This window comes from Solanum verrucosum, unplaced genomic scaffold (genome assembly GCF_900185275.1).
Source record: "Solanum verrucosum unplaced genomic scaffold, falcon-dt-bn FXZP01000283.1, whole genome shotgun sequence".
NCBI classification, from domain to species: domain Eukaryota; kingdom Viridiplantae; phylum Streptophyta; class Magnoliopsida; order Solanales; family Solanaceae; genus Solanum; species Solanum verrucosum.
The window spans coordinates 49,190-75,736 of NW_026020415.1; the positions used below are offsets into that span (position 1 = coordinate 49,190).

The window sequence follows — 26,547 nt, forward strand, 5'->3', positions numbered from 1 at the left end:
GTCTTGCAAACTATATTATTATTATTACTTTTATAAAACTAATTATTTTAAAACTATGGCCATAACTAAAATAACGTAACTTAAATAAAATGTGCTTTTCAAATCAACAAAATTAAATAAAACAAAATAATATAACATAAGAATAATTAAACTAATAAAATAAATAACTTGTACTTTAAACCAAATTAATTTATTTGAATATAAAACAAACTCTTTTTGAGGCGATTTTTGAATATTCATAAAATATAATAATTATATACATAATCATGTAAAACATATATATTATCTAAAAATTATAAAATAAGTGACAAAACTATTTAAAATAACTTGCAAACTATTTTTTAATTTGATTTAATTGTAAAACTAATTATTTTAAAACGTTTAAAATTGAAGAAACTCGATGATTAATCTATATTGTGGATGTCCAAAATTGGGTGTCAACAATAATAAACATACTATTTTATTCTTTCTACGTGATAAAATTTTAAAATCAATTTACTCATTAAAGTTTTATATTTTTCAAAAATATTAACTTTCTAAATGAATTGGTGATATAATAATTAGAAGTAAAAAGGGACAAAGAGAGTATTCAATATATTGTAAAAGGTGATACAATAAAATTTTCATTTTTTTATTATTTCTTAAAGATATGTCAATTTATATAGAATAAGTAAAAGTGGAAGGAGCCGGTATTAATTTGGCATACCATTCCTTACACTTTTACAAGGAGTGAGTATTAATTTGGTATATTATTCAATGGGGCGAGTCGGGCCAGTTGCTGGGCAAATTCGCATAAATTCGTGGAGACTTTAATCCATTCTGCTTCGCATAAATTAATTTATTATTTTTAATTCATCTCATATTAATTTGCCCCACATAAACCTATCTCACACAAGTTTTCTTATTTTCTTTCACTTTATTATTTAGTTTTAAAGGTTCGAATATAATATTTTTTTGAATATTCAATTTATAAATTTTATTATTAAACACAATAAAAAATTTAACATAAGTTTCTGCTTATATTTCAAATCTAACAAAAAGTAAAAAAAAACATCAACAATTACATAGTAAAGTAGAGGCCAGAGCTTAAGATTAGGCTATAGTATCAACGGTTACATTGTAAACCTGCACCCGCACCGCCTCACTAAGAATTGGAAAAAATCTATTTCAACTCGTCCTGCATTCGCTTCGTACCCGCAAGTATGTCCCCCGTCTCACCCTGCATAGGCCTAAAACTGCTCCGCTCCACACTCGCTCCACTCCATTGCTATCTCTAATTCCTTCCACTTTTACTTATTTAATACTTCCTCCGGCCAATAATAGTTCTCTACTATATTATTTTAGGATATCCAACAATACTAGTCTATTTTGTGAAATCAATAGATAATTTTACACTTTTAGTTTCTAATTTACCCTTATAATTAATTATAGTTATTTCTCTATTACATTTTTCAAGACATTGTATTTATTATATTCAAAGGGTGATATAGTAAAATTTTCGTTCTATATTTATAGTTTCTTAAGAGGTGTGCAAAATCAATAGTGAACGTGTATTGTTGGACAGAGAAAGTATTAATTTGGCATATCTTTAAGAAGCACTAAAGAAAATGATAATTTTATTATTTGACCCTTTACAATATTTTACAAATGAATCTGAAAAAAAAAACTAGAATATACATAGACTTCTCTTATTTGTAAAGATAAAAAATTGCTTTTAATAAATTTTGAGCTTAAATCATCATGTCAAAAAGTTTGCAAAAAAGAATACATACAACATGAGAGTATAGTAACAATAAAACAAAACAACATAATGTGAAATGAAGAGTACTACATAACAAACATGAGAACTATCACCTAACCTTGTTGTACCACCTCTCCTATAGTATGTCATTGGTAAGATCAAGTTGCAGCATATCTTTGCTTAATTACTTTTTCCTATACTTTTTCGGTCTGTCTCTATCTTTTATAATGCCCGTTAGTGCCAATTGTTTATTCCTTTTTACTAGAGCACTCTTTGAATATAATAAATTTGATGTTTTGGTAAATACATTGTGAAATGACAAATTAATAGTAAAAGTAAATTAGAAAATACTTCCTTAGTTTATTTTTACTTGTAACTTAATCCTAAATAGATTTTTATTTTTTACTTATCACTTTTGACATTTCAAGAAAATACAATAATTTTTTTTCTATATTTTACCATCAGCATTAAATACTTATTTTTCAAGACATCATTTAATAGAAGATAATTTGGCTCAATGTCATTAATTATTTTTAATGAGTGTGTTAAGTGAAACTATGACAAGTAAAAGTGAACGGAGATGTAATAAATGACAATGTGAACTCATCCTTTTATGGCCATAGTTGCTTTGTCCATCCTAATACTGCGGATTATCATTTGGGTAACAAATTTGGTATATTTAGATGTGCTCCAAACAATAAATGATTTACAATTTATTAGTCCGGCTGGTAATTGAAGGGAAAATGTATTTATTTATATATATAATAAGCCACAATGCAAAGATTTTTATAGTATTTAGTTACATTGTAACCATCTTGTTAGCTTTCAATCAAAAGCTAACAAGATTTTTAGTTGCATATTTATTATTTAGTTAAATAATAAATATGTCATTGTATGAGCTATTTATTACTCATTCCTTTTGAATTTGTTAATCTGATTTTGATCTGACACATAATTTACGAAAGTAAATTAGATTTTGAGAAAAAACATTAAGTGATACTTGAAGTTGTCCCAGATTTTCAAAAAGACACCTTAACTTTGTGTGCGTCCTATTACCCCACAAAACATTCAAAATCACAATAAATACACATTTTTTACACAATATTCCACTTTGGACAAAAATATCCTTCGAATGTGCAATTTCTTAAAAACAAAAAGGCGGACCCATTATTGATGTATTGAAGGATGCTTTGGTAATTTCCTATGATGAATTCGTTTTGTTTGCTTCTTTTAAATTTATTTTACTATACTAAATAATTGTATAAAATATTATGAATCACGATAATTATTTACTTAAATATTTAAAAGATATAAAAATATATAAAAGATCTGATTGACTCTTCAAATTTTACCTGTGACACATAAATTGAGACAAATGAAATAATATATATTATTTGAAAATTTCTTAGAAAGTACTATAAATTACAATAATTAACAGCTAGAAATATTTCAAAGACAAAAAAAATTGATTGAATCTCAATTTTTTTTTAGTACTACATAAAATGAGAAAGAAGAAATGACCTCTATTATTTGAAAATGGCGTAAAAATATTACAAATCATACAATAAGAATTAACAATTTAAAATTTTAAAAGACTTTAATGCTTTATACTTATTCTATTTCCACTTTGGACAAAAATATCCTCCCAATATGCATATTTTTTTAAACAAAAAGTGGGACCCATTATTGATGTATTCAAGGATGCTTTGGTAATTTTCCTATGATGAATTCGTTTTGTTTGTTGTTTAATTTTTTTTTTAAATAATTGTATAAAATATTATAAATCACAATAATTATTTACTTAAATATTCAAAAGATATAAAAATATGTAAAAGATCTGATTAACTCTTCAAATTTTATTGGTGACACATAAATTGGACAAATGAAATAATATCTATTATTTGAAAATTACTTAGAAAGTTCAATAATTTACAATAATTAACAATAGAATATTTTAAAGACAAAAAAAAATTTGATTGAATCTCGAAATTTTATTAGTACCACATAAATTGAGAAAGAAGAAATAACCTTTATTATTTCAAAATTGCGTAAAAGATATTACAAATCATACAACAATAATTAGCAATTTAGAATGTTAAAAGACATAAAAAAAATTTTACCATAGTTAACAATAATTAAAAATTTAAACTATTTTAAATTAATATTAAAGTTTGATTAACTCTTTAATTTTGTCTTTGTCGCATAAATTGAAACAAAAAATGATACATATTGGGCCCGTGCTAGCACGGGCTCCGATGTCTAGTACATATATATATAACAAGATTGATACTACAAAATTAATATACTTGCTCTGTCCCAAATTATACTTCCACCGTCCCATTTTATATGTTATCTATTTCTATGAATAGTTGGACCACAATACTTATCATTTTATAAAATTTTTGCATAAATTATCATAGTTTGCCTATTATACCCTTAATAGAGTAGTTAATTAATCTTGAAAATCTATTCATCATTTATTATAAAGTTGACTTAAGAAAATATTAAATAAAGGTAGAAGAGTAAAGTTACATAATTTCTTAATGCAAGTGCAAAATAAAAAGGTGACATATAAAATGGGACGGAGGGAGTAACACACTTGAATCTTCAACAGCTATAATCAGTGGCAGATTCAGAATTTTCGTTCAGGGGGTTCGAAAATAAAAGTATAAACGTGTATATAAGCCAACAAAACAAAATTTCAAGAAAGTAGTACTATATAGTTTTAGTGGCGGTCCGGCAGATCCTTGAAATTTTTTGGGTTTAAAACCACACTTTTAGCATGTTTTATAAAATAAAAAACTAAAAAAAACGTGAAAAACGAAACTGAAACTAAAAAAGAAAAAAATAAAACTGAAACTAAAATAGAAAAAAATAAAACGTCAACATAGGGCTTAGAAACCCTCGATATGAAGCTTAATTTCAAGGGGACCAACCGTTGGGCTATCAGTTTCTCCTTGTCATTGAGGGGGTTCAAAATATATATATATCCACATAAATACAAAAGATTACCTTATATATACCGTGTAATTTTTTCCGAGGGGATTCGGGTAAACCCTGGAACCCACGTGGGTCCGCCCCTGGCTATAATTTAGAATTCAACTGACATTATCCTATGTCGTTGCATTGTTTTTCTTTATCTTTGTCCAAAATTGTATCAAAATGGATATATATGAAAGAGATCATCAACTTCAATAGGCGGATATTGTTAAATTAGGTATTAGGCCTAACTCACACCCCAAAAGCTAGCTCAAAGGGAGGATGTTGTCCAAGCCTTATAAGGAGTCCACCCATCTCATTAATCACCAATGTGGGACATTTGTCATTCTTTAACACCCCACCTCTCGCCCAGTGCTTAGCATCTGATGCGTGTACAATTTTGATTTTGGGGCCCCCAATATCGGGTGAGATGGGCTCTGCTCTGATACCATGTTAAATTAGGTCTTAGGCCTAACTCGCACCCCAAAAACTATCTCAAAGGGAGGAGGATTGCCCAAGCCTTATAAGGAATCCACCCATTTCATTAACCACCGATGTGGGACATTTGTCATTCTTTAACAATACTTGATTTTTCTAGACCATTTATATTTTTTTAAAATCTTATGATCTTTTTATAAATAATTTTCATTTTACACACAAGAAATTTGAAAAGACTATTTTTATTTATTTATTTTATAAAAATGACAAAGAGATCTTAATTTTGGATTCCTTCAATTGTAGTACGAGACTTATCCCTTTTGACTGAAAATTGGTACGTAAGCAATGAAAGTAATACTTAATAAATATAAATATGTAATCTTATGGCCACGTAGATCTGTATCCAAAATGTCCATAAAGGGGTATATAAGAATTAAGATCAATAAATACATTCCAAAATTACTACACTCTCTGTCTTACAGTAGTTGCGATTATTTATTTGAGTCAAAATTATGTGAATTTTGACTAATGTAATTAACATGAGATAATTAATATTTTATAGTACTTTATCATATAATTTTTAAATATTTAAATTTTAAATATGAAATATTGAGTTGATTGGATACGATTTTATTTTGAAACTGAATTCAATTGACTTACGAAAATTCAAATATGACTATTAACTTTGACAAGCCTAAACACTCTGTCCCTACTAACTTTCTACCCTAATACGCAACATTCACTCTTTCCTATCTAGAGTCATATCTCGATAATATGAAGTTGTATCATATTCTGTCTAATCACCTACTATAATTTAGAAAATCAACAAAATAATTATCCTATTATTTTGTCCAAAATTATATCAAAATAAAATTAAAAGAAATGTAAGAAAAAATGGTTTCACACGTCGTAAATGTCATGATAAAGAGAAACAAAATGTCAAAAACGATTCAAGTAAATAAATAAATTTCTGTACGAAGATTTTACTTTGTTTGCTTAATAATCATCTAGCTGGCAATGTATTGCTAATAGTAATAAGATTAAATTGCATGTATCCATGAATTCGTCCCATTTTCACGTCAAGAAACATAATCAAAACCATTTTGGGAAAATCATTAATTAAGTACAGATTTCTTAAACTTCTCTAATAATGTCTATATAAAGTATCTTCATATCATAACACTAACCATTCAAATTCCAAACAAAAATTAAAATAAATATTTTTTCCAATAATATTTCTCCATGGAAAAAAAGATTGAAGAAGTAGAAATTTGCGAGATATTTGATGACGAGGACAAGGACGAGTCCCCTATAGAACAAGTTCGTTTAACAGTACCAACAAATGACGATCCATCAGTTCCAGTATGGACATTTCGAATGTGGTTTTTGGGGATTATTTTTTGTGGATTAATGTCATTTATCAACATTTTCTTTAGTTACAGGCAAAATCCACTTATAATCAGTATGATTACTGCGCAGGTTGCGTCATTACCATTAGGTAAACTCCTGGCAAAAGTTCTTCCTACGAGGAAGTTTCATTTGCCAGGATTTGGATTAAGCGAATTTTCGCTTAATCCAGGTCCTTTTAGCATGAAAGAGCATGTTTTAATTTCAATTTTTGCTAATGCTGGTGCTGGATTTGGTAACGGAGGTGCTTATGCTGTTATTATTGTCGATATTATTAAGGTCTTTTATCACAGGAAAATATCCTTCTTGGCTGGTTGGATCCTTGTCATTACTACCCAGGTATATTTCTTAATCCTACATGTCTTAATTTGTTTGATTTCGCAGTTTAACTTGATACGAAATTTCAATTATTCAACCTATTTAAGCTAATAGTAATGTCATATCTAGTAGCTATATTAGTTAACTATCTAAACTTTTACTGTGAGAGTTCTATTCCCCACTTTGTAATCTGAAGCAATTGAGAAGCACTAGATTTCTAGTACCAAGTAATATCTTTATTCAATATAAAAAATAATAGGAATTAGCCATGAATAACTTCTGCGACTAAATAACAAAAATCCATCTTCAATCCAATTTCACTACCAATTATAAAATAAATTAATCTTATTAGTTACAAACTATATACCGATAGAATTCGTAGCTAATTCTTGTTTTTCTTTTGTATTAATTGCATTTTATAATGGATTCAGGTTCTGGGTTATGGTTGGGCTGGTATTATGAGGAAGTATGTGGTTGAGCCTGCAGAAATGTGGTGGCCATCTACCCTTGCTCAAGTCTCTATTTTCAGGTAAGAACCAAAAAAAAATAAAAAAAAATTGCACCTTCTAGTGAAAAGAGTCCTCAAGTTTTAATTTTAAGGGGGTCAAAATATTAATTTGTGCCAACTCAAATACTCTTATCGAGGCTAAACACTTTCTAACAAAGGTGACTTCATATCTGAGCTCGAACTCGAGATATTTGAAGGAGTACTTAAATTTGTCAAAGTAGTGTACAAAAGCTCACCTTCTTCCATTGTGTCATCTTATTACTTTTGTTCTCCCCTGTCCCATATCAAAAGCTCGAACTTGAGACCTCAGAAGGAGTACTTACCACTTTATCACAACCCTTGTTGGTCCTGACAGGAAGTTAGATATTGTTTAACTATGCTTCGATGATCTTTTTCGTACAATAGTCGATGTAAATACTTATCATAACAAATTCTGGTACTTGATGACATTTTGCAGGGCACTACATGAGAAAGAAAACAGTGGCAATTACTCTAGAGGAAAGTTCTTTTTAATAGCATTGATATGCAGTTTCACTTGGTACATTGTCCCTGGATACCTCTTCAAAACTTTGTCAACATTCTCTGTGCTCTGTATGGCATTTCCAAAATCAGTGTTAGCACACCAACTTGGGTCAGGCCAACATGGCCTTGGCATTTTATCTTTCACATTTGATTGGTCAGTCGTCGCGTTCTTGACCAGTCCACTGGTCACTCCATTTTTTGCCATCCTAAACATCTTGGCAGGCTATGTTATAATAGTCTACATGATGATTCCTGTAGCCTACTGGGGCTTAAACCTCTACAATGCCAAAACTTTCCCCCTTTTTTCGACTGATTTATTCGATGCCAATGGACAGAAGTATAATGTATCAGCTATTGTCAATAACAAGTTTGAGATAGACACTGCTGCATACGAGGCACAAGGACGAATAAATCTCAGCATCATGTTTGCTATTTCATATGGACTCGGTTTTGCAACAATCATCGCTACCCTCACACATGTCTTCTTTTTCAATGGGAAGTAAGTGAATATAGCTAGATTTTACAATAGCATATGCACTTACTTACTAGATTTTATTTTTTCCTAGTATACGAGCAGCATAGATAACAAGTGTAAAAGATCAATACTTACTTGACGAACATTGAATTTTTTTGATCGAGCAGGGAGATATATAGTCGATTTCGTGCTTCATACAATGGGAAAATAGATATACATACAAAGCTTATGAGGAAATACAAAGACATCCCTTCGTGGTGGCTCCACACGATCCTTGCTCTCTCGTTAGCTCTGTCTCTCCTACTCTGTACTGTCTTGAAATCACAGGTTCAACTACCATGGTGGGGACTCATTTTAGCATGCGCGATTGCCCTTATTTTCACTCTACCAATAAGTATCATTCAAGCCACAACAAACAATGTAAGTCAATAACTTGTTCAATTCACTAACCAATATTTATATTCACATTTTTTTACGATACTATTTGTATTTCGTTACAGTCACCAGGACTAAATATCATCACAGAGTATATTCTTGGACTAATAATCCCAGGGAAACCATTAGCCAATGTTTGCTTCAAAACATATGGTTATATTAGCATGTCACAGGCTGTATCTTTTCTCCAAGATTTTAAGCTTGGTCATTATATGAAGATTCCTCCAAGATCAATGTTTGTAGTTCAGGTAAGTTACTCTACTAAAAATGAACAAATACAAATTTATCGCGTTTTTATCTGACATTTGATATGGCTATCCATTTTCAGCTAGTTGGAACGTTGATAGCTTCAACAATCAACATGGCAACGGCGTGGTATATGCTAACACACGTTCCGTACATTTGTCAATTGGACTCACTTCCAGAAGGCAGTCCGTGGACTTGTAGAGGTGATCATGTTTTCTATGATGCATCAGTAATTTGGGGATTAGTAGGACCAAAGCGATTCTTCGGCCCTTTAGGAAATTATGGTGCGTTGAACTGGTTCTTTTTAGGAGGCGCGATAGCACCAGTATTAGTGTGGCTATTGCATAAAGCATTCCCAAAGCAGAGATGGATCAAGCTTATTAACATTCCTGTTCTACTCGGGGCAACAGCGAATATGCCACCAGCTAACGTATTGAATTTCAATAGTTGGATTGTTGTTGGATTTGTGTTCAATTTCTTCGTTTTTCGATACAGAAAGAAGTGGTGGCAGAGGTACAATTATGTTCTTTCTGCAGCATTGGATGCTGGATTGGCTTTTATGGTAGTTCTCATTTATCTGGTTTTTGGACTTACAAATCATGATAACCTCAATTGGTGGGGAAATGTTGATGAATACTGCAATTTGGCTGATTGTCCAACTGCTCAAGGAATTCAAGTTGAAGGCTGTCCATTGATTTCTTCTAAATGATTTTAGAAATATTGTTTAGTACTCTTTGGCTATGTATTTTTGCTTGTGTTAACAATATTTGGATTTGATATTTCAACTATTGCATCTGGCAAATGGTCACCTTTTTGATAAGGTAATGGTCACTTGGATTACTTAAACATATAAAAAATTTACTACAGCAATAAACAGTTTAATTCTGCGACAATTCTTTCATATTTCACCCTTCAATTCATAAATACATACATAGTAGAAACATACTTGGTAAATAACAAAGTTTTAGTTAACTCTGCGACAATTCTTTCTAATTTCACCCTTCAACTCGGTCAGGGGACTAATATTCCCCATTTTGACCATAGACTTAGAAAATTGATGGAAAAATATTGCCTCATTTTCAGCATAGATCTTTACCAATTGCTTAGTCTTTTTCACCTTTCCAGTAAGCAGCACTTCATCTGAGTTCAAAAGACCTTTGCCCAATAGCAATAGCTTGAAATATGAGTTGTCAAATCTGTTTGGTGATGCAATGTCTAGAGGAGTAATATTATTGTCTCCACCACTTGTTGGACAAATTGATTTTAAATCATTGTAATAAGTTTTCTCTAGAGTTGCATCTGGCAAATGGTTACCTTTTTGATTGTATAGCCTTTGCCTAAATGACACACATCTTGCCACCCCTATGGTGTGCGCTCCTGTTTAACATATGAGTGTGTTTAGTACGAAGAAAGTCATTTTTCGTGTCATAAAAAACGGTGTTGAAAAATAATTCAACAAGAAAGAAGAGTCTACAAATTAAAGTAGCTTACCAGAAAGAGCAACAAGGTCTTTTTCATTAAGGCCTTGTCTATTGTAGAGGCTTATGAGGTTTTGAATTGTTGAGTTTGGTGCTGGAATATTTGCATTTGCTTTATTGAAATATGCTCTCTTTGAGTCCCTTCTTCCTAGTGGCACTTCCCAATATGGTCCACCACTCTACTCCAACATATTATTTGTAACAATCTTATTAGCAAAAATCTTGAATTGACTAGTACTTTTTTATTACTTCGGGTTATAGCGGTAATTCAGTTACTTTAATGTAATATTAATTTTTACTCTTTTTTTGTTGTAATTTTATTGTTATAATGAGTAAAGTTCAGTTACAATACGTAAGATTAACCCGACATGAGATGGAGTGATATTTGAAAAAAAATGGTATTTGAAGTTGAAGTCATGTTTGAACATGTATTTCACTTGAAAAGGTTAGATTCTTTTGTTAGTAGAAAAAAGTTTCACTTAGAAAAACGCATCTTCAAAAAATTGAGAAAATATGTCCAAATGGGTGCTTAAAAATCGTTGCAGTCTGTGTTGCTCAAACTTTCCAAAAATGTTATTGTACATTTATAAGATTTTCCAAAACTGTACTATATTTTTTGAAGGATCTGATACACATCCATTAACATTTTAAGAAAATCCGAACACAAATGAGAATGAAATGTTGGAGTTTAGATGCTTACTAGGACAACAGAGTCACGAGCAGCAAGGGCTAGAATATCAGCACAAGAAACAGTGTGAGGACAAACTTGTTCTAATTTAGCTTTGATTTGATCAATCACTTCAAATCCCCTCAGAGAATTCTTGTTTGGTCCAGCCTCCTTTTCACTTTTGAATGCACTACTATTATCCAATAATGCAGATGCATCACAACCCTATAACACAAGAAAAATGAAATTATTGGAGTTGTTGCCAAATTTAGCACCTAGAAAAGGTCCAAAATTACAATCTTAAACATCAAGTTTTTGCATGGACTGTCCCTGTTTCAAGGTGGTCTTTAATATTTCTTTTTCATCAAATTAGTTGTATTTAATTTTTGTTCCTACTGCTCATTTTATAAAAATATGTTGTCTTAAATATCTTTATTTATGACTTAATTTCGCTAGGTAAACTTTTTTACAAAAAAAAGTAGCATGTATTATGTCTTATAAAAGGCTCAAGTTCATACTCCTGAACTTATGCCCCAAGACACAAGTTATGTCTAAAGCATAAATTCAGTGTATGCACTTTTTAATTAAGACATAATGTTTTAAAACTGAACTTATGTCTCAAATCATAAGTTATAATTAGCATAACAGAAAAATTGTAGTTATCAACAAAACGTCCATCAGAAATTCATATTTTTTTGGATAATGGTTTGCATGTGGGGGGAGGGGGGACGAATTGCAAACATCGAGAAAATGAATGACCCAAAAATATAACAAAGTATATGAAAATGTGTATAAAAGTTTATACCTGAACAAAACAATCATGGAAATGAAGTCTTAGCAAAGAAGCAGCCATTCTTGGATCTTTAGCAATTGCCTCTTCCAAAACAGACATTATAATTTCATTTGCTTCAGGACATGAGAATTGGTATAAATCTGGGAAAAGACCACCATTATTGGAACTAGAAACTAGAAAGGCTTGGAATATTGCACAAGATAAAAATAACATTACTAGTCCAAGAGAAGAAGCCATATTTAAAAATCAAATTTTTGTATGATGAATTTGATTAACAAATGCATGGAAATATTTATAGAGAGTTTCTAGTGTTACCAAATCCTCTAATAATAGTAAGTTAGATTACTTTTCATAGTAGTCAACTCAATTTTTTATATATATTATAGGAAATTAATGTCTCTTTTTATTAAGTGTTTTTGGTTTTTGAGTTGTGTAGTTCTACCTGCTCCAATGAACAAAAATAAGAAATAATAATACGTCAACAAGGTTTAGAGTTTGAACAACTTTTGAACTTTTCTTGTGTTGGCCATTTCTTCAAAATGTTGCAATTGTAATATAATTGATTGCTTAAGTAAACCGTCTTGTTAAATTGAAGATTAGTTCAACCTTGTAATTAGAAGTTAAATTTGGATAAATTTGTAGGATCTTGCTAATCCACTCACATCGCATGATTCTTGATGAAATAAGTAGTTACTCCCTATGTTTTCTTTTATTTGTCACGTTTCGCTTTATGAGAATCAATTTGGCTAGACTCTCAAGCTAAATTGAGTTTCATTAATTTAATATGTTAAATTTTAGACTGAGATGTTCGAAAACTATAAAAAAAAAAATACTATATGTTGTAATCATTCTTATATTAATATTGGTTAAAATTAACGTAGTTTGACTCTCGAAAGCAAAACCTGACACGTAAACGGAGAAGGGGGAGTAGTTACTAATGTTTTTGGTCTATTTGGGAATCCCGATTCCAAATCAATATACATAGATTGGGTTATCACATAACGTAACGACTTGTTCTCTGTTTCGAATATTGCTCCTCAACCATCGTTGGAAGTTGAATTTGATAAAGAAAGAACTTGATCTTCAAACGTACTCGGGGTGAGTTGTATAAGTTACAGTTCCGTAAAATTCAGTAATTTTGTCTCAAATTTTATATTTGTGTTTAAGAAGTTCATTTAATATGTATGAATGATTTATTTAGAACCTATTAAGCAAAATGAATTGTGATTCAGAACTCATAAAAAATCATTGCAAACACATTAATTCAAATTACAACAATAAAAATAGATGTGGACTTTTACTTGTCGAGTTCCTGATTACTGATCACGCTTATTAACTATAGTTATTTTTCAAAATATTAAATCTATCAAATTAAAAGATTTATATAGTATAACGTTATTTTTTAAGAAGGTATGTTAAGTCAATATTGGACAAGTAAAAATTTACCAATGGAGTAGCAAATATGTCATTTCACAGGGAACCGTTAGAGTATCAAATAGCAATGCTTGTCAATTGAGAAGAATTGGGATTACAACTATACTATATATGATGATCTAGAGAAACGTGTAATTTTTGAATTACAAAAGAAAACATTTTAATTTCAAGCAAATTAAAATCGACTATTTCATTTTTAATTTCAAGCAAAGCTCATTTCATACTATTATTATACGAGATAAAAATAATGAGTAAACTAACATGACTAAAAGACTTAAAAGAAATATGAGCAAAAGTAAATGTACTAACATGACTGAGACACAAAAGAAATTAAAGCCACTACAAATTAAATCCTCTTGCTGATAAAACTGAACATTTTCATACACCAGGGTCGGAGCTACAGTGGTGTCAGGGTGTCCAGTTGAATACCCTTCGTTGGAAAATTACACTATATATATAGGTTAAATTTTACTTTATATTGATTGACAAACAAGGTCAAACTGCGCATTTCACGCTGAATATTTAGTCAATTTGTAGAATGGGGAGAAGGAAGTCTTTCAAAGTAGTAGTTACGTGTGACCACTAGAGTACAGAAGCATTAGTTAGTGAGAACACAAGTACAAACAATGTACACCAGTACTCCTTTGAACAAACATGCAGCATTTTTCTCCAGTCAATGGATTGCTGATTTAAGGAGATAGATGACTTGTAATAATTCATGTTTAGTTGTGTTATATCCATATTTGTGAAACCATAGTCTAGAGACTCCTCAATTTATGGAGCTCGAACTCATGACCTTAATTCTGATATCACTTGTTAGGATTAAACGTTTGTTATCATGCCAAAAGTTATAGATCATCGCAAAGACACAACTTTTATATCTTGTCTATGTTGCGGAAGTCGAATATATAGAGAGTGATGGAATCACAACTGCTATATCTAAAGGTAGCTAATAAATAGTAAATGAGACAACAATAAAAAGAACACCAAGAATTAACGAGGTTCGGCAAACTTTTGTTTTCTTTTGCCTACTCCTCGGACACAACCAACCAATATTTATTTCACTCCAAAAGAGTACAAGTGAAATACTACAGGAGAGAAAGAAGATCAAATGCCTTTGAAGATTAGAAGGCAAGTGAGAGGTGTAGTACAAATGAATTAGATGCTACCTATTTATAGGAGTGAATTCTTCCTATTGATGTCATTCATGACACCACAATGTGTCAAAATGTCAAGATTTACCTTGTGAAACCATTTTATGGTTTACCTAAATTTCACCTACAAAGTTGTTATCTTGACTTTTGTACCAAAGAAGAATTATCTTCCTAGCTACCAAATTTCACATTAATTCATCTTTGAATCTTGTCAAATTTAACAGTCTAAGTCACTAAACAAGTGTCATATTCGATCATGACTCTGATGCGGGCCATTCCCAGCCACTCGTGGGTCTTGGTATAGGCAAGATGTTGCATTACCCAATATTTGGTTAATCAGTTGTGACAAGATCACATTGGAAGAAACAATCTAAGTTTATTGTTCAATTCACCCAATTATCATAAAGAAATCAGACAACAGTCCAGAAATAAAAATGTAGTAGAAATTCTTCTTCCCAATCTGTATAACTTCAGATTGATTAATATAATTCAACATACAAGAATGAAAAGTTATGTACAAGTTCATACTTGAGAATTCAACAATTAAGCTATATGCTTCGCGTTTCTTTGTCGATTTCACAGGGAAATTTCCCTACATTGTGTAAACCAAAGTAGGTAGAATTAACAAAGAAAAAACATTAAGAAACTAGAAAGTTGGACAACCATCTGTAGATATGCCCTTTGCTGTAGGACAAGTTGCTAAATCACAATGCTCAGGGTCACTATTTCCCCACCAATTTATGCTTCTATCCTCCATCCCCACAGTAAAGTAGAGCAACACAGCCATAAAGGCAACTCCAGCATCTAAAGCTGCAGAAAGGATATAGTTGTACCTCTGCCACCATTTCTTCCTGTACCTGAAAACGAAAAAGTTGAAAATCGTCCCCACCAAAATCCAAGAATTGTAGTTGAGTGCAGTTGCTGGTGGCATCATAGCTGTTGCTCCAAGCAGCACAGGGAGGTTGATGAGGGGAATCCACGTTTGTTTCGGAAATGACTTATGTAGTAACCACACTAAAACTGGTCCAAGCAATCCACCAAGAAAGAACCAGTTCAGTGCTGAGTAATTTCCAAGATGGCCAAAAATTCGCTTAGGACTCACGAGACCCCAAATGACTGATGCATCAAAGAAGACGTGATCACCGGGGCAAGTCCAAGGGCTGTTGGAAAATTTATCCTGGTGACATATGTTGTCAATAGAACCCAAGAGCCACCATGCAACGGTCAGGTTAACGGTTCCTGCAATTATGGTTCCAACAAACTGGAACAGAGAGAATGTCATGAGGTGATTCTAAAAGCAAAGAACCACACTAGAGAAAATGCATTAGTTAAAATCCATCTTGATATCCAATTGCATGTTCTGCTTCTGATTGTATTTTTGTTTCATCCCAAATTTAGAAGTAAAAAGAGAACGGCAGCCCGGTGCACTAAGCACCCACTATGCATGGGGTTCAGGGAAGGGCAGGAGCACAAGGATCTATTATATGTAGTCTTACCCTGCAAGAGCCTGTTTCCACAGCTCAAACCCGTGACCTTGTCACATGACAACAACTTTACCGGTTATTTGAGCTTTTGCACTCTCTATTATGGAATTATAACACTAGAACTCTTGAATTTGGATGGTCATTGTAGATTTGCTAACTAGGTTGAAGTATTTAGCATGTATAGAACTCTGCCTGACCAATTATGGATAAAAGTGTACCTGGACTAAAAACATGGAACGTGGAGGTATCTTCATATAATGACCAAGCTTGAAATCACTGAGAAAGGAGATTGCTTGAGTCATGCTCATATAGCCATAGGTCTTGAAGCACACATTAGCGATAGGTCTTCCAGGATAAATAGTCCCCATGATGTACTCGGTGATTATGTTTAGTCCTGGAGTCTGATGTAACAAACCAATATGCACAAAACAATCAGTCGTATGGAACCTTTTGATCTTATAGACATCCAAAGAGAATGCTAGATCAACATTTCAGTTACCTGATTTGTGGTTGCAGTAATGATACTGATGGGAAGTGTGAATATGAAAGCAAGTCCAGCTGCGAGGAGGAGTCCCCAGAAAGGCAGCTGAACTTGGCTCTTCAGGAAGATGCAAAGGGCAAGCGACACCAGAGTTGTCATGAGGAGAAGCAAGTAAAACCACCACGAAGGTATGTCTTTGTATCTTCTCATCAGCCTCGTGTGGACATCAACCTTTCCCACTGAGGAAGCTCGAAAGCGTTGGTAAATTTCTCTACATGAGATACAAGTTCAGAAATACAACAAAAGCATCAGTTGGTATCAAATAAGAGGCAAAATACTTTCGGATTCCAAGAAAATTGCAAAGACAAGACTAATGCAATGGAAAGGAAAATGAGGAGAATATTACCTTCCATAAAACAAGCCGACGTGAGTAAGAGTAGAAGCAATGGTGGCAAACCCAAATCCATAAGTAAGAGTAAAGAAAAGGCTCAGGTTTATTCTCCCTTGCTTATCATACTCGGCTTCATCCAGCTTAAACTGGTTATTCACAATAAGTGATATGTTATACTCCTGACCTTGTGCAGTGAACAAGTCTGAGGAATATAGAGGAAAATTTTTGGCATTGTAGACATTGAACCCCCAATAGGATATAGGAATCACAACATACAATATCAAGGCATAGCCAACAAAGACATTGGCTATTGCAAAGAATGGATAAATAAGAGGACTGAACAAGAATGAAGCTACAGTAGCCCAGTCTAACGTGAACGCCCCGATTCCAAGGCCATTCAGACCTGATCCAATCTGTTGAGCGGTGACAGATTTTGGATATGCCCAGCACACCCATGAAATACTTGATAAAGCTTGGAAGAGATAACCGGGGAATATGTACCATGAAAAGCTGCATACAAGCGCTATAACAAAGAACTTTGCACGCGACATTGGCCGTTTGTTTCCATTGGCATTCACAATTTCATTGTCATCGTCATCCTCTTTTTCATGCAATGCACTATAAATTTATGACTTTGTCAGAGTGCTTGTTAGCTAAATAAGAATAAACAACTCCTAAAAATAAGATATACATTGCACACCCTTTGATATATTGATTAACTTATTATTTTCATTTTACAAATTGCACACCCTTTGATACATTGATTAACTTATTATTTTCATTTTACAAATTTGAAGTAGAGATTTCAACCATATTTTGACTGGTGATACAAAATCAGCATGAATTTCATTTATTTATGATTGGACACCACGGTAACATGAGTTAGCAAGTACCATTTACTTTGTAGTCTGATCCTTAATGATGCAAACTTGATATAGAAACTAAATCACTATCTATATACTTGTATGTAGGTACATGTATTAACTCTTTTTTAATGTATATAATACATAAATACCTTTGATATATGTCCTTACAATCTTTTCTTGAATAAAACAACTTATTATACGAGAAACCTTGGTAAATTTTAGATGACAGTATATGGTTGTGTCATTAGTCATGTATGTCAAAGAAAAAGTTCATCTTGATTCGCGCCAGGACCTCTGAATGAAAGAGTACTTACCACTCCGTCACAACCCTAGTTGGTGTGAAGAAGACAACTTACCACTTATCATAGCCCAGTTAGTGGAAATAAAAGATAACTTATTGACAACATTTTTTTTTTCTTTCTTTTCAAAAGATTGTCAATATCTAATAATGTAAAGAGATGGTTTACCATAAAGACAAAGACATTGAAAACTAAGTTTTGTTTTTTTACATAGATATTTTCTCCCCCCTCCTTTTTTTTTTACACCCTATTTAAGAAAATGCAATTGGCTCCAGCCAACAAATTAAATAAATTCTTTAAGTTCTCCGAAGATACTTGAGTTCGATTAAACCAAAGATCATTGACTAACATTTTTTAATAATAATTTTAGAAAACAACGATTAACTTATTATTTTCATTTTACAAATTTGAAGTAGAGATTTCAACCATATTTTGACTGGTGATACAAAATCAGCATGAATTTCATTTATTTATGATTGGACACCACGGTAACATGAGTTAGCAAGTACCATTTACTTTGTAGTCTGATCCTTAATGATGCAAACTTGATATAGAAACTAAATCACTATCTATATACTTGTATGTAGGTACATGTATTAACTCTTTTTTAATGTATATAATACATAAATACCTTTGATATATGTCCTTACAATCTTTTCTTGAATAAAACAACTTATTATACGAGAAACCTTGGTAAATTTTAGATGACAGTATATGGTTGTGTCATTAGTCATGTATGTCAAAGAAAAAAGTTCATCTTGATTCGCGCCAGGACCTCTGAATGAAAGAGTACTTACCACTCCGTCACAACCCTAGTTGGTGTGAAGAAGACAACTTACCACTTATCATAGCCCAGTTAGTGGAAATAAAAGATAACTTATTGACAACATTTTTTTTTTCTTTCTTTTCAAAAGATTGTCAATATCTAATAATGTAAAGAGATGGTTTACCATAAAGACAAAGACATTGAAAACTAAGTTTTGTTTTTTTACATAGATATTTTCTCCCCCCTCCTTTTTTTTTTACACCCTATTTAAGAAAATGCAATTGGCTCCAGCCAACAAATTAAATAAATTCTTTAAGTTCTCCGAAGATACTTGAGTTCGATTAAACCAAAGATCATTGACTAACATTTTTTAATAATAATTTTAGAAAACAACGATTAACTTATTATTTTCATTTTACAAATTTGAAGTAGAGATTTCAACCATATTTTGACTGGTGATACAAAATCAGCATGAATTTCATTTATTTATGATTGGACACCACGGTAACATGAGTTAGCAAGTACCATTTACTTTGTAGTCTGATCCTTAATGATGCAAACTTGATATAGAAACTAAATCACTATCTATATACTTGTATGTAGGTACATGTATTAACTCTTTTTTAATGTATATAATACATAAATACCTTTGATATATGTCCTTACAATCTTTTCTTGAATAAAACAACTTATTATACGAGAAACCTTGGTAAATTTTAGATGACAGTATATGGTTGTGTCATTAGTCATGTATGTCAAAGAAAAAGTTCATCTTGATTCGCGCCAGGACCTCTGAATGAAAGAGTACTTACCACTCCGTCACAACCCTAGTTGGTGTGAAGAAGACAACTTACCACTTATCATAGCCCAGTTAGTGGAAATAAAAGATAACTTATTGACAACATTTTTTTTTTCTTTCTTTTCAAAAGATTGTCAATATCTAATAATGTAAAGAGATGGTTTACCATAAAGACAAAGACATTGAAAACTAAGTTTTGTTTTTTTACATAGATATTTTCTCCCCCCTCCTTTTTTTTTTACACCCTATTTAAGAAAATGCAATTGGCTCCAGCCAACAAATTAAATAAATTCTTTAAGTTCTCCGAAGATACTTGAGTTCGATTAAACCAAAGATCATTGACTAACATTTTTTAATAATAATTTTAGAAAACAACGATTAACTTATTATTTTCATTTTACAAATTTGAAGTAGAGATTTCAACCATATTTTGACTGGTGATACAAAATCAGCATGAATTTCATTTATTTATGATTGGACACCACGGTAACATGAGTTAGCAAGTACCATTTACTTTGTAGTCTGATCCTTAATGATGCAAACTTGATATAGAAACTAAATCACTATCTATATACTTGTATGTAGGTACATGTATTAACTCTTTTTTAATGTATATAATACATAAATACCTTTGATATATGTCCTTACAATCTTTTCTTGAATAAAACAACTTATTATACGAGAAACCTTGGTAAATTTTAGATGACAGTATATGGTTGTGTCATTAGTCATGTATGTCAAAGAAAAAGTTCATCTTGATTCGCGCCAGGACCTCTGAATGAAAGAGTACTTACCACTCCGTCACAACCCTAGTTGGTGTGAAGAAGACAACTTACCACTTATCATAGCCCAGTTAGTGGAAATAAAAGATAACTTATTGACAACATTTTTTTTTTCTTTCTTTTCAAAAGATTGTCAATATCTAATAATGTAAAGAGATGGTTTACCATAAAGACAAAGACATTGAAAACTAAGTTTTGTTTTTTTACATAGATATTTTCTCCCCCCTCCTTTTTTTTTTACACCCTATTTAAGAAAATGCAATTGGCTCCAGCCAACAAATTAAATAAATTCTTTAAGTTCTCCGAAGATACTTGAGTTCGATTAAACCAAAGATCATTGACTAACATTTTTTAATAATAATTTTAGAAAACAACGATTAACTTATTATTTTCATTTTACAAATTTGAAGTAGAGATTTCAACCATATTTTGACTGGTGATACAAAATCAGCATGAATTTCATTTATTTATGATTGGACACCACGGTAACATGAGTTAGCAAGTACCATTTACTTTGTAGTCTGATCCTTAATGATGCAAACTTGATATAGAAACTAAATCACTATCTATATACTTGTATGTAGGTACATGTATTAACTCTTTTTTAATGTATATAATACATAAATACCTTTGATATATGTCCTTACAATCTTTTCTTGAATAAAACAACTTATTATACGAGAAACCTTGGTAAATTTTAGATGACAGTATATGGTTGTGTCATTAGTCATGTATGTCAAAGAAAAAGTTCATCTTGATTCGCGCCAGGACCTCTGAATGAAAGAGTACTTACCACTCCGTCACAACCCTAGTTGGTGTGAAGAAGACAACTTACCACTTATCATAGCCCAGTTAGTGGAAATAAAAGATAACTTATTGACAACATTTTTTTTTTTCTTTCTTTTCAAAAGATTGTCAATATCTAATAATGTAAAGAGATGGTTTACCATAAAGACAAAGACATTGAAAACTAAGTTTTGTTTTTTTACATAGATATTTTCTCCCCCCTCCTTTTTTTTTTACACCCTATTTAAGAAAATGCAATTGGCTCCAGCCAACAAATTAAATAAATTCTTTAAGTTCTCCGAAGATACTTGAGTTCGATTAAACCAAAGATCATTGACTAACATTTTTTAATAATAATTTTAGAAAACAACGATTAACTTATTATTTTCATTTTACAAATTTGAAGTAGAGATTTCAACCATATTTTGACTGGTGATACAAAATCAGCATGAATTTCATTTATTTATGATTGGACACCACGGTAACATGAGTTAGCAAGTACCATTTACTTTGTAGTCTGATCCTTAATGATGCAAACTTGATATAGAAACTAAATCACTATCTATATACTTGTATGTAGGTACATGTATTAACTCTTTTTTAATGTATATAATACATAAATACCTTTGATATATGTCCTTACAATCTTTTCTTGAATAAAACAACTTATTATACGAGAAACCTTGGTAAATTTTAGATGACAGTATATGGTTGTGTCATTAGTCATGTATGTCAAAGAAAAAGTTCATCTTGATTCGCGCCAGGACCTCTGAATGAAAGAGTACTTACCACTCCGTCACAACCCTAGTTGGTGTGAAGAAGACAACTTACCACTTATCATAGCCCAGTTAGTGGAAATAAAAGATAACTTATTGACAACATTTTTTTTTTCTTTCTTTTCAAAAGATTGTCAATATCTAATAATGTAAAGAGATGGTTTACCATAAAGACAAAGACATTGAAAACTAAGTTTTGTTTTTTTACATAGATATTTTCTCCCCCCTCCTTTTTTTTTTACACCCTATTTAAGAAAATGCAATTGGCTCCAGCCAACAAATTAAATAAATTCTTTAAGTTCTCCGAAGATACTTGAGTTCGATTAAACCAAAGATCATTGACTAACATTTTTTAATAATAATTTTAGAAAACAACGATTATATGAACAAGGTTACAGAATTTGATTCTGAATCCACAATAATTTTAAATTAAACAGAAACAAAAGTGTGACATTATCATATTGCAACTTGCAAGACACTCTACGACAAAGGCATAACTTTTGTCAAAAGGTGTTCAACTTTAAATATATATCCTTTAAATGCAAAATCTAATATATATATATATATATATACAACGTAATTTTTCGATGATGCTATTGCTCGTAATAAAAACTTAAAAAGTATGAAAAATGCTGTACCGGAAAAGGGAGATCTGAACAAGTGTACTGGGCCACCACATATGTGCCGGTTCAACTACGTATTTCCTTAAAAGCCCAGCCCAACCGTAGCCCAATACCTGCTCAAATCCACAATGACGTGAACATTAGATTAGATTCGATATATCCATAAATACTTTTATTTATTTTAAATAATAAAATAAAAAGGAAAAAAGGTTAACCATATTAATATGTAAAAAGTGTTACGTATCATAAGAAAAATATTTTTTACTTATGATAGTGCTCTAAAAAAGAGGAGGTTTGACCTCTTCTTAATTATAATAATAATAATAATTTATTAGAAAAGGTACACAAGATAAACGATAGAAGAAAGTGTGGAGAATTTGACAAGGTATCTTAAACAACAAATGAATAAAGCATAAGAGAACAATTTCAAGCCAATAATCTACACTAATTTCATCTTCACAAAATTTTCTACTCTCCCTTTACTAACCTATCTAGAAAGAAGGAATTATTGAAATCATCACCATCGCAAAAAAATAATAACATATAGAAAGTAATTTCACAAATAGAATCTAATCGAATAATGTACAAATTTTATCCTTATTTTTGTGAGATTAAAAAGTTATTTGCAAATAGAAAAATAAATAAAGTAAACAAAATAACATACCATAGTAAAAATTAAAAAGAATAATATACCATGAGAATACTAATTAACTACGTCATACATACTAATTAACTACGTCATATCTCTTATTAATAATTTGAGAAAAAGAAAAGTACAAATAATATGTTACATGACTGTAAAAATCAATTATAATTACAATATTAGTAATTTAGTACTATATTTAATCCAGCATTACCAGATAAAACCAATCAAAATCTATTTTTTTGATTGTTATGCTCAATAATATTCCCTTCTCTGTATCACAGAAAAGACAATTACACAGGCCAGAAAAGTGTTAGTGTCACCAAAACAAAAGTTCATTGTAGCTGTCATGACTCATGAGCAAAGGCGGACTTAGGTGGGGTAGTTTTTTCGTAGATTTTATATTTATATTAGAAAATTAAGTAAATATATGTATATTAACATGTCAACCATAAATAAAATTGATTTAGAACTTCCAAACTCTTAACTTTGACTCCGTCTCTGCTCATGAGCCAAGTTTATTAAATTTTCCTCTCATGCGTTTTTACCATTTTTTTTTAAAAATGAACTCTAGAAAATGCGTAGTATAAAATTTCAAAAGAACAAAAAATATGTTTGTTTTTTTCAACTTTAAATTACTCATGAAAAATCAAAACAATTTTAATTTGTATTCATGACTATATATATATATATATAATTTTTAAAAATAATTTTAAATATTATTTTTCACTTTTAAAACAAAATTTTACTTTTTCAAATTTTACAATAAAACATAATCAAAGTAAACTTATTCTTCTTCTTCTAGTTTTACCCCTACTTTTCCATTTATTCTAGAAGCTAAACTGAGAAGTTGTTTATTTTTCCATCTAGTGTTCGATATTTGTATGAGAGTTCCATTAATTTAGATTCGCTCTTTGCAGTGTATTTCATACTTAAAGCTCGAACTCAAGAACTCTAAGTACCACATTTTTTAATAATCAAACAGAGAAATTGATTTCTAAGAGAACTAACCGTCAATATTACTTTCTTCGACACAAAAAATAAATTTATAAAATAATTACTACTAATTATTATTGAGTGAAACTTAAGTACTTGAATATAATGCAGAAAAATATAAAAACCTGTGTAGTAATGATGAGAAGCCAACTAGCAGCAAAAGAAATGTTCCTGTGATAGAAAGCCTTAATAATATTCACAATTCCAACAGCATAAGCAGATCCATTTCCAAAAGCAAACCCAGCATTTGCAAAAATTGTAATAAGCACATGCTCCTTCATGTTAAACGGACCCGGGTTCAGCGAAAACTCTCTTGACCCGAACCCGAGGATCCGAAATTTAGTAGTGGGTAATACAGCTGCCATGAATCGTCCAATGGGTAGAGTAGCAACTTGAACTGTAATTTGAGTAATAATTAGGGGTTCTTTTCTGTAAGAGAAAAATTGATTGAGAAAAGAGAGAAGAACGCAAGAGAATACACCGAGGATCCACATTCGGAAAGTCCATACGGGTAGGGTCGGGTCATCGGTGTTGGGTACGGTTAATCGGACTTCTTCAATTGGAGAAAGCTCATCTTCGTTTATTTCTTCCTCTTTTTGTTGTAATTTGGTTATGGGAGCTTCAACTTCCATTGTTCCCATTTTGGGGGAAAATGGAGAAAAAGAGTGTGAAGGGAATTGATGAAGTAGGCAAGAAGGAGGAGGGAAATGGAGTGTTATTTTATACACAAAATTTTGGTATTTTGTAATGATTTATTATTGATGCTAGTTGACTCATGACCTCTCCGCTCAGCTCGTCCGTCTTAATTTATATGATATTTTTTATTATGTGAAATATTAAATTTGATCGATTTAATTTTTAAATATGTTCATAAATCAATTTGATTGAAGTATATTCTATTTGTACAGTTCAATTGCATATGTTATGTTTAAAAATATTTATATATTTAGTATATGTTATTCATATACTTTATAAACAGGATGACCTAATGCATTGGGCTATAATTTTTTTATATATATATATATAGTCTTAATCTCAAAAAATGAAAAATTTCTTAAAATTGAAAGAGTACCTTTTTGGGTGTGTAATTAAGTAAATGAAGCGTATACAACTTCTCCCAATATTGATTATTTTGCATTTCTCTTCATGGACCATGTTTGGTATGAAGATGAGATAAATAAAGTTATTTATGAATTAAGATATTTATGGGGTTAGAGTTTCATAACAAATGGTGTGATAAATAATTTTGAGTTTGATTAATATCTTTAATTAAATACATGACAAAATAATTTTATTTTATTTTGAAGCTATTATTTCTGATCTCTTATTCCTCGTATTAAACAATGTAAAGTTTGTAAAAAGTTAGAAATATGGTTAATTTCTTTGGGACACTTTATTGGTCAGGGCTCCAAAAGAGTACCCAGCTTGGCAATTCAAAGATCTTTTTAAAAAGAAAGAATCTCAGATGATGTTCAACGGTTGACACCATTTTTGGAATCTTTATCACTAAAATGCCTTTAAACACTGGACTAAATTATATTTTGAAATAAAATAGCACTTAATTATTTATCCAACCATTTATTTTGAACCTTTTCATTAAAAGTACAGGTAACATTACAATTTTGAAAAACCTTCGGATGGCTCAGTGGTTTGAACTTGGGACTTTCATATCGAAGGTTTTTAGTTCGAAATTTCTTTCCAACAAAAGCAAAGAATTTGCCTTCTGTGTCGAGCTTGCCTAATGCGGATGGCCTTTCCTCGTGTAATTTGCAAGCTATATTGCATAAGTCACAAGTGTACATCCAAAAAATAGCCACTACAGATTTCTCTTGTTATAAAAAATATTAAAAAAATAGTATTTTAGAATCTAAAATTAAACAGTTGTTAGATTTTTGATAAATTATTTGTGCATTATTTTTCACGACTAGATGTCATATCATAAAGAAAATATTTTTTTTCTTAGTACTAACTACTCCTTTACGTATCTGCATGAAACTTGTCGTTAATTGCTATCGAACTTAGTGAACTCCGAGTTGCAGGCTCCTTGTGTGGTATGATATTTCCTAGGTGAAATACTAATGCAATATTAATTACTCCTTCCTCCGTCTCAAATTTTTCATTTTTTCCTTTATATTCTCTTTAATAAAATATTTTTTCTATTCTATATTGATTAAATTTGTGAGACAATGCATACCTATTAAGAAAAAAATATTCAAGAACATAATTTAGATCATATTTTTCACTATTGCGCTTTGTGAAA

The 26,547-nt window shown here is 31.0% G+C and overlaps 3 protein-coding genes across 3 annotated transcripts; 1 reads left to right on the forward strand and 2 right to left on the reverse strand.

Annotated features, from left to right (window-relative positions):
• Window positions 1–6,400: 6,400 nt before the first annotated feature.
• LOC125840794 (oligopeptide transporter 4-like) lies at window positions 6,401–9,778 on the forward strand. Its single transcript, XM_049519766.1, has 6 exons — window positions 6,401–6,904; window positions 7,315–7,412; window positions 7,849–8,412; window positions 8,556–8,808; window positions 8,889–9,071; window positions 9,152–9,778. Exons 1-6 carry the CDS (start codon window positions 6,401–6,403, stop codon window positions 9,776–9,778), a joined length of 2,229 nt encoding a protein of 742 aa, XP_049375723.1.
• Window positions 9,779–9,966: 188 nt separating this feature from the next.
• On the reverse strand, window positions 9,967–12,270 carry LOC125840788 (peroxidase 9-like). The gene is made up of 4 exons (XM_049519758.1): window positions 12,020–12,270; window positions 11,248–11,439; window positions 10,561–10,726; window positions 9,967–10,446 (listed from the first exon to the last, which is right to left on the reverse strand). The coding sequence occupies exons 1-4, from the start codon at window positions 12,242–12,244 to the stop codon at window positions 10,034–10,036; spliced, it is 996 nt and encodes a 331-aa protein (XP_049375715.1). The 5' UTR covers window positions 12,245–12,270; the 3' UTR covers window positions 9,967–10,033.
• A 2,746-nt stretch (window positions 12,271–15,016) lies between these two features.
• On the reverse strand, window positions 15,017–25,012 carry LOC125840779 (oligopeptide transporter 4-like). The gene is made up of 6 exons (XM_049519746.1): window positions 24,413–25,012; window positions 22,664–22,761; window positions 16,967–17,569; window positions 16,579–16,831; window positions 16,298–16,480; window positions 15,017–15,856 (listed from the first exon to the last, which is right to left on the reverse strand). The coding sequence occupies exons 1-6, from the start codon at window positions 24,926–24,928 to the stop codon at window positions 15,242–15,244; spliced, it is 2,268 nt and encodes a 755-aa protein (XP_049375703.1). The 5' UTR covers window positions 24,929–25,012; the 3' UTR covers window positions 15,017–15,241.
• Window positions 25,013–26,547: the final 1,535 nt, after the last annotated feature.

Coding starts and splice junctions, on each gene's coding strand:
- LOC125840788 (XM_049519758.1), bottom strand. CDS start 12,244: ATGGCTTCTTCTCTTGGACTAGTAATGTTATTTTTATCTTGTGCAATA. Junction 11,440..12,019: donor TCCATGATTGTTTTGTTCAG/GTATAAACTTTT, acceptor CTTGTGTTATAG/GGTTGTGATGCATCTGCATT. Junction 10,727..11,247: donor CTCGTGACTCTGTTGTCCTA/GTAAGCATCTAA, acceptor ATGTTGGAGTAG/AGTGGTGGACCATATTGGGA.
- LOC125840794 (XM_049519766.1), top strand. CDS start 6,401: ATGGAAAAAAAGATTGAAGAAGTAGAAATTTGCGAGATATTTGATGAC. Junction 8,809..8,888: donor TTCAAGCCACAACAAACAAT/GTAAGTCAATAA, acceptor ATTTCGTTACAG/TCACCAGGACTAAATATCAT. Junction 9,072..9,151: donor GATCAATGTTTGTAGTTCAG/GTAAGTTACTCT, acceptor ATCCATTTTCAG/CTAGTTGGAACGTTGATAGC.
- LOC125840779 (XM_049519746.1), bottom strand. CDS start 24,928: ATGGGAACAATGGAAGTTGAAGCTCCCATAACCAAATTACAACAAAAA. Junction 17,570..22,663: donor GTTCAGATCTCCCTTTTCCG/GTACAGCATTTT, acceptor ATAAATTTATAG/TGCATTGCATGAAAAAGAGG. Junction 16,832..16,966: donor GTCGGCTTGTTTTATGGAAG/GTAATATTCTCC, acceptor TATCTCATGTAG/AGAAATTTACCAACGCTTTC.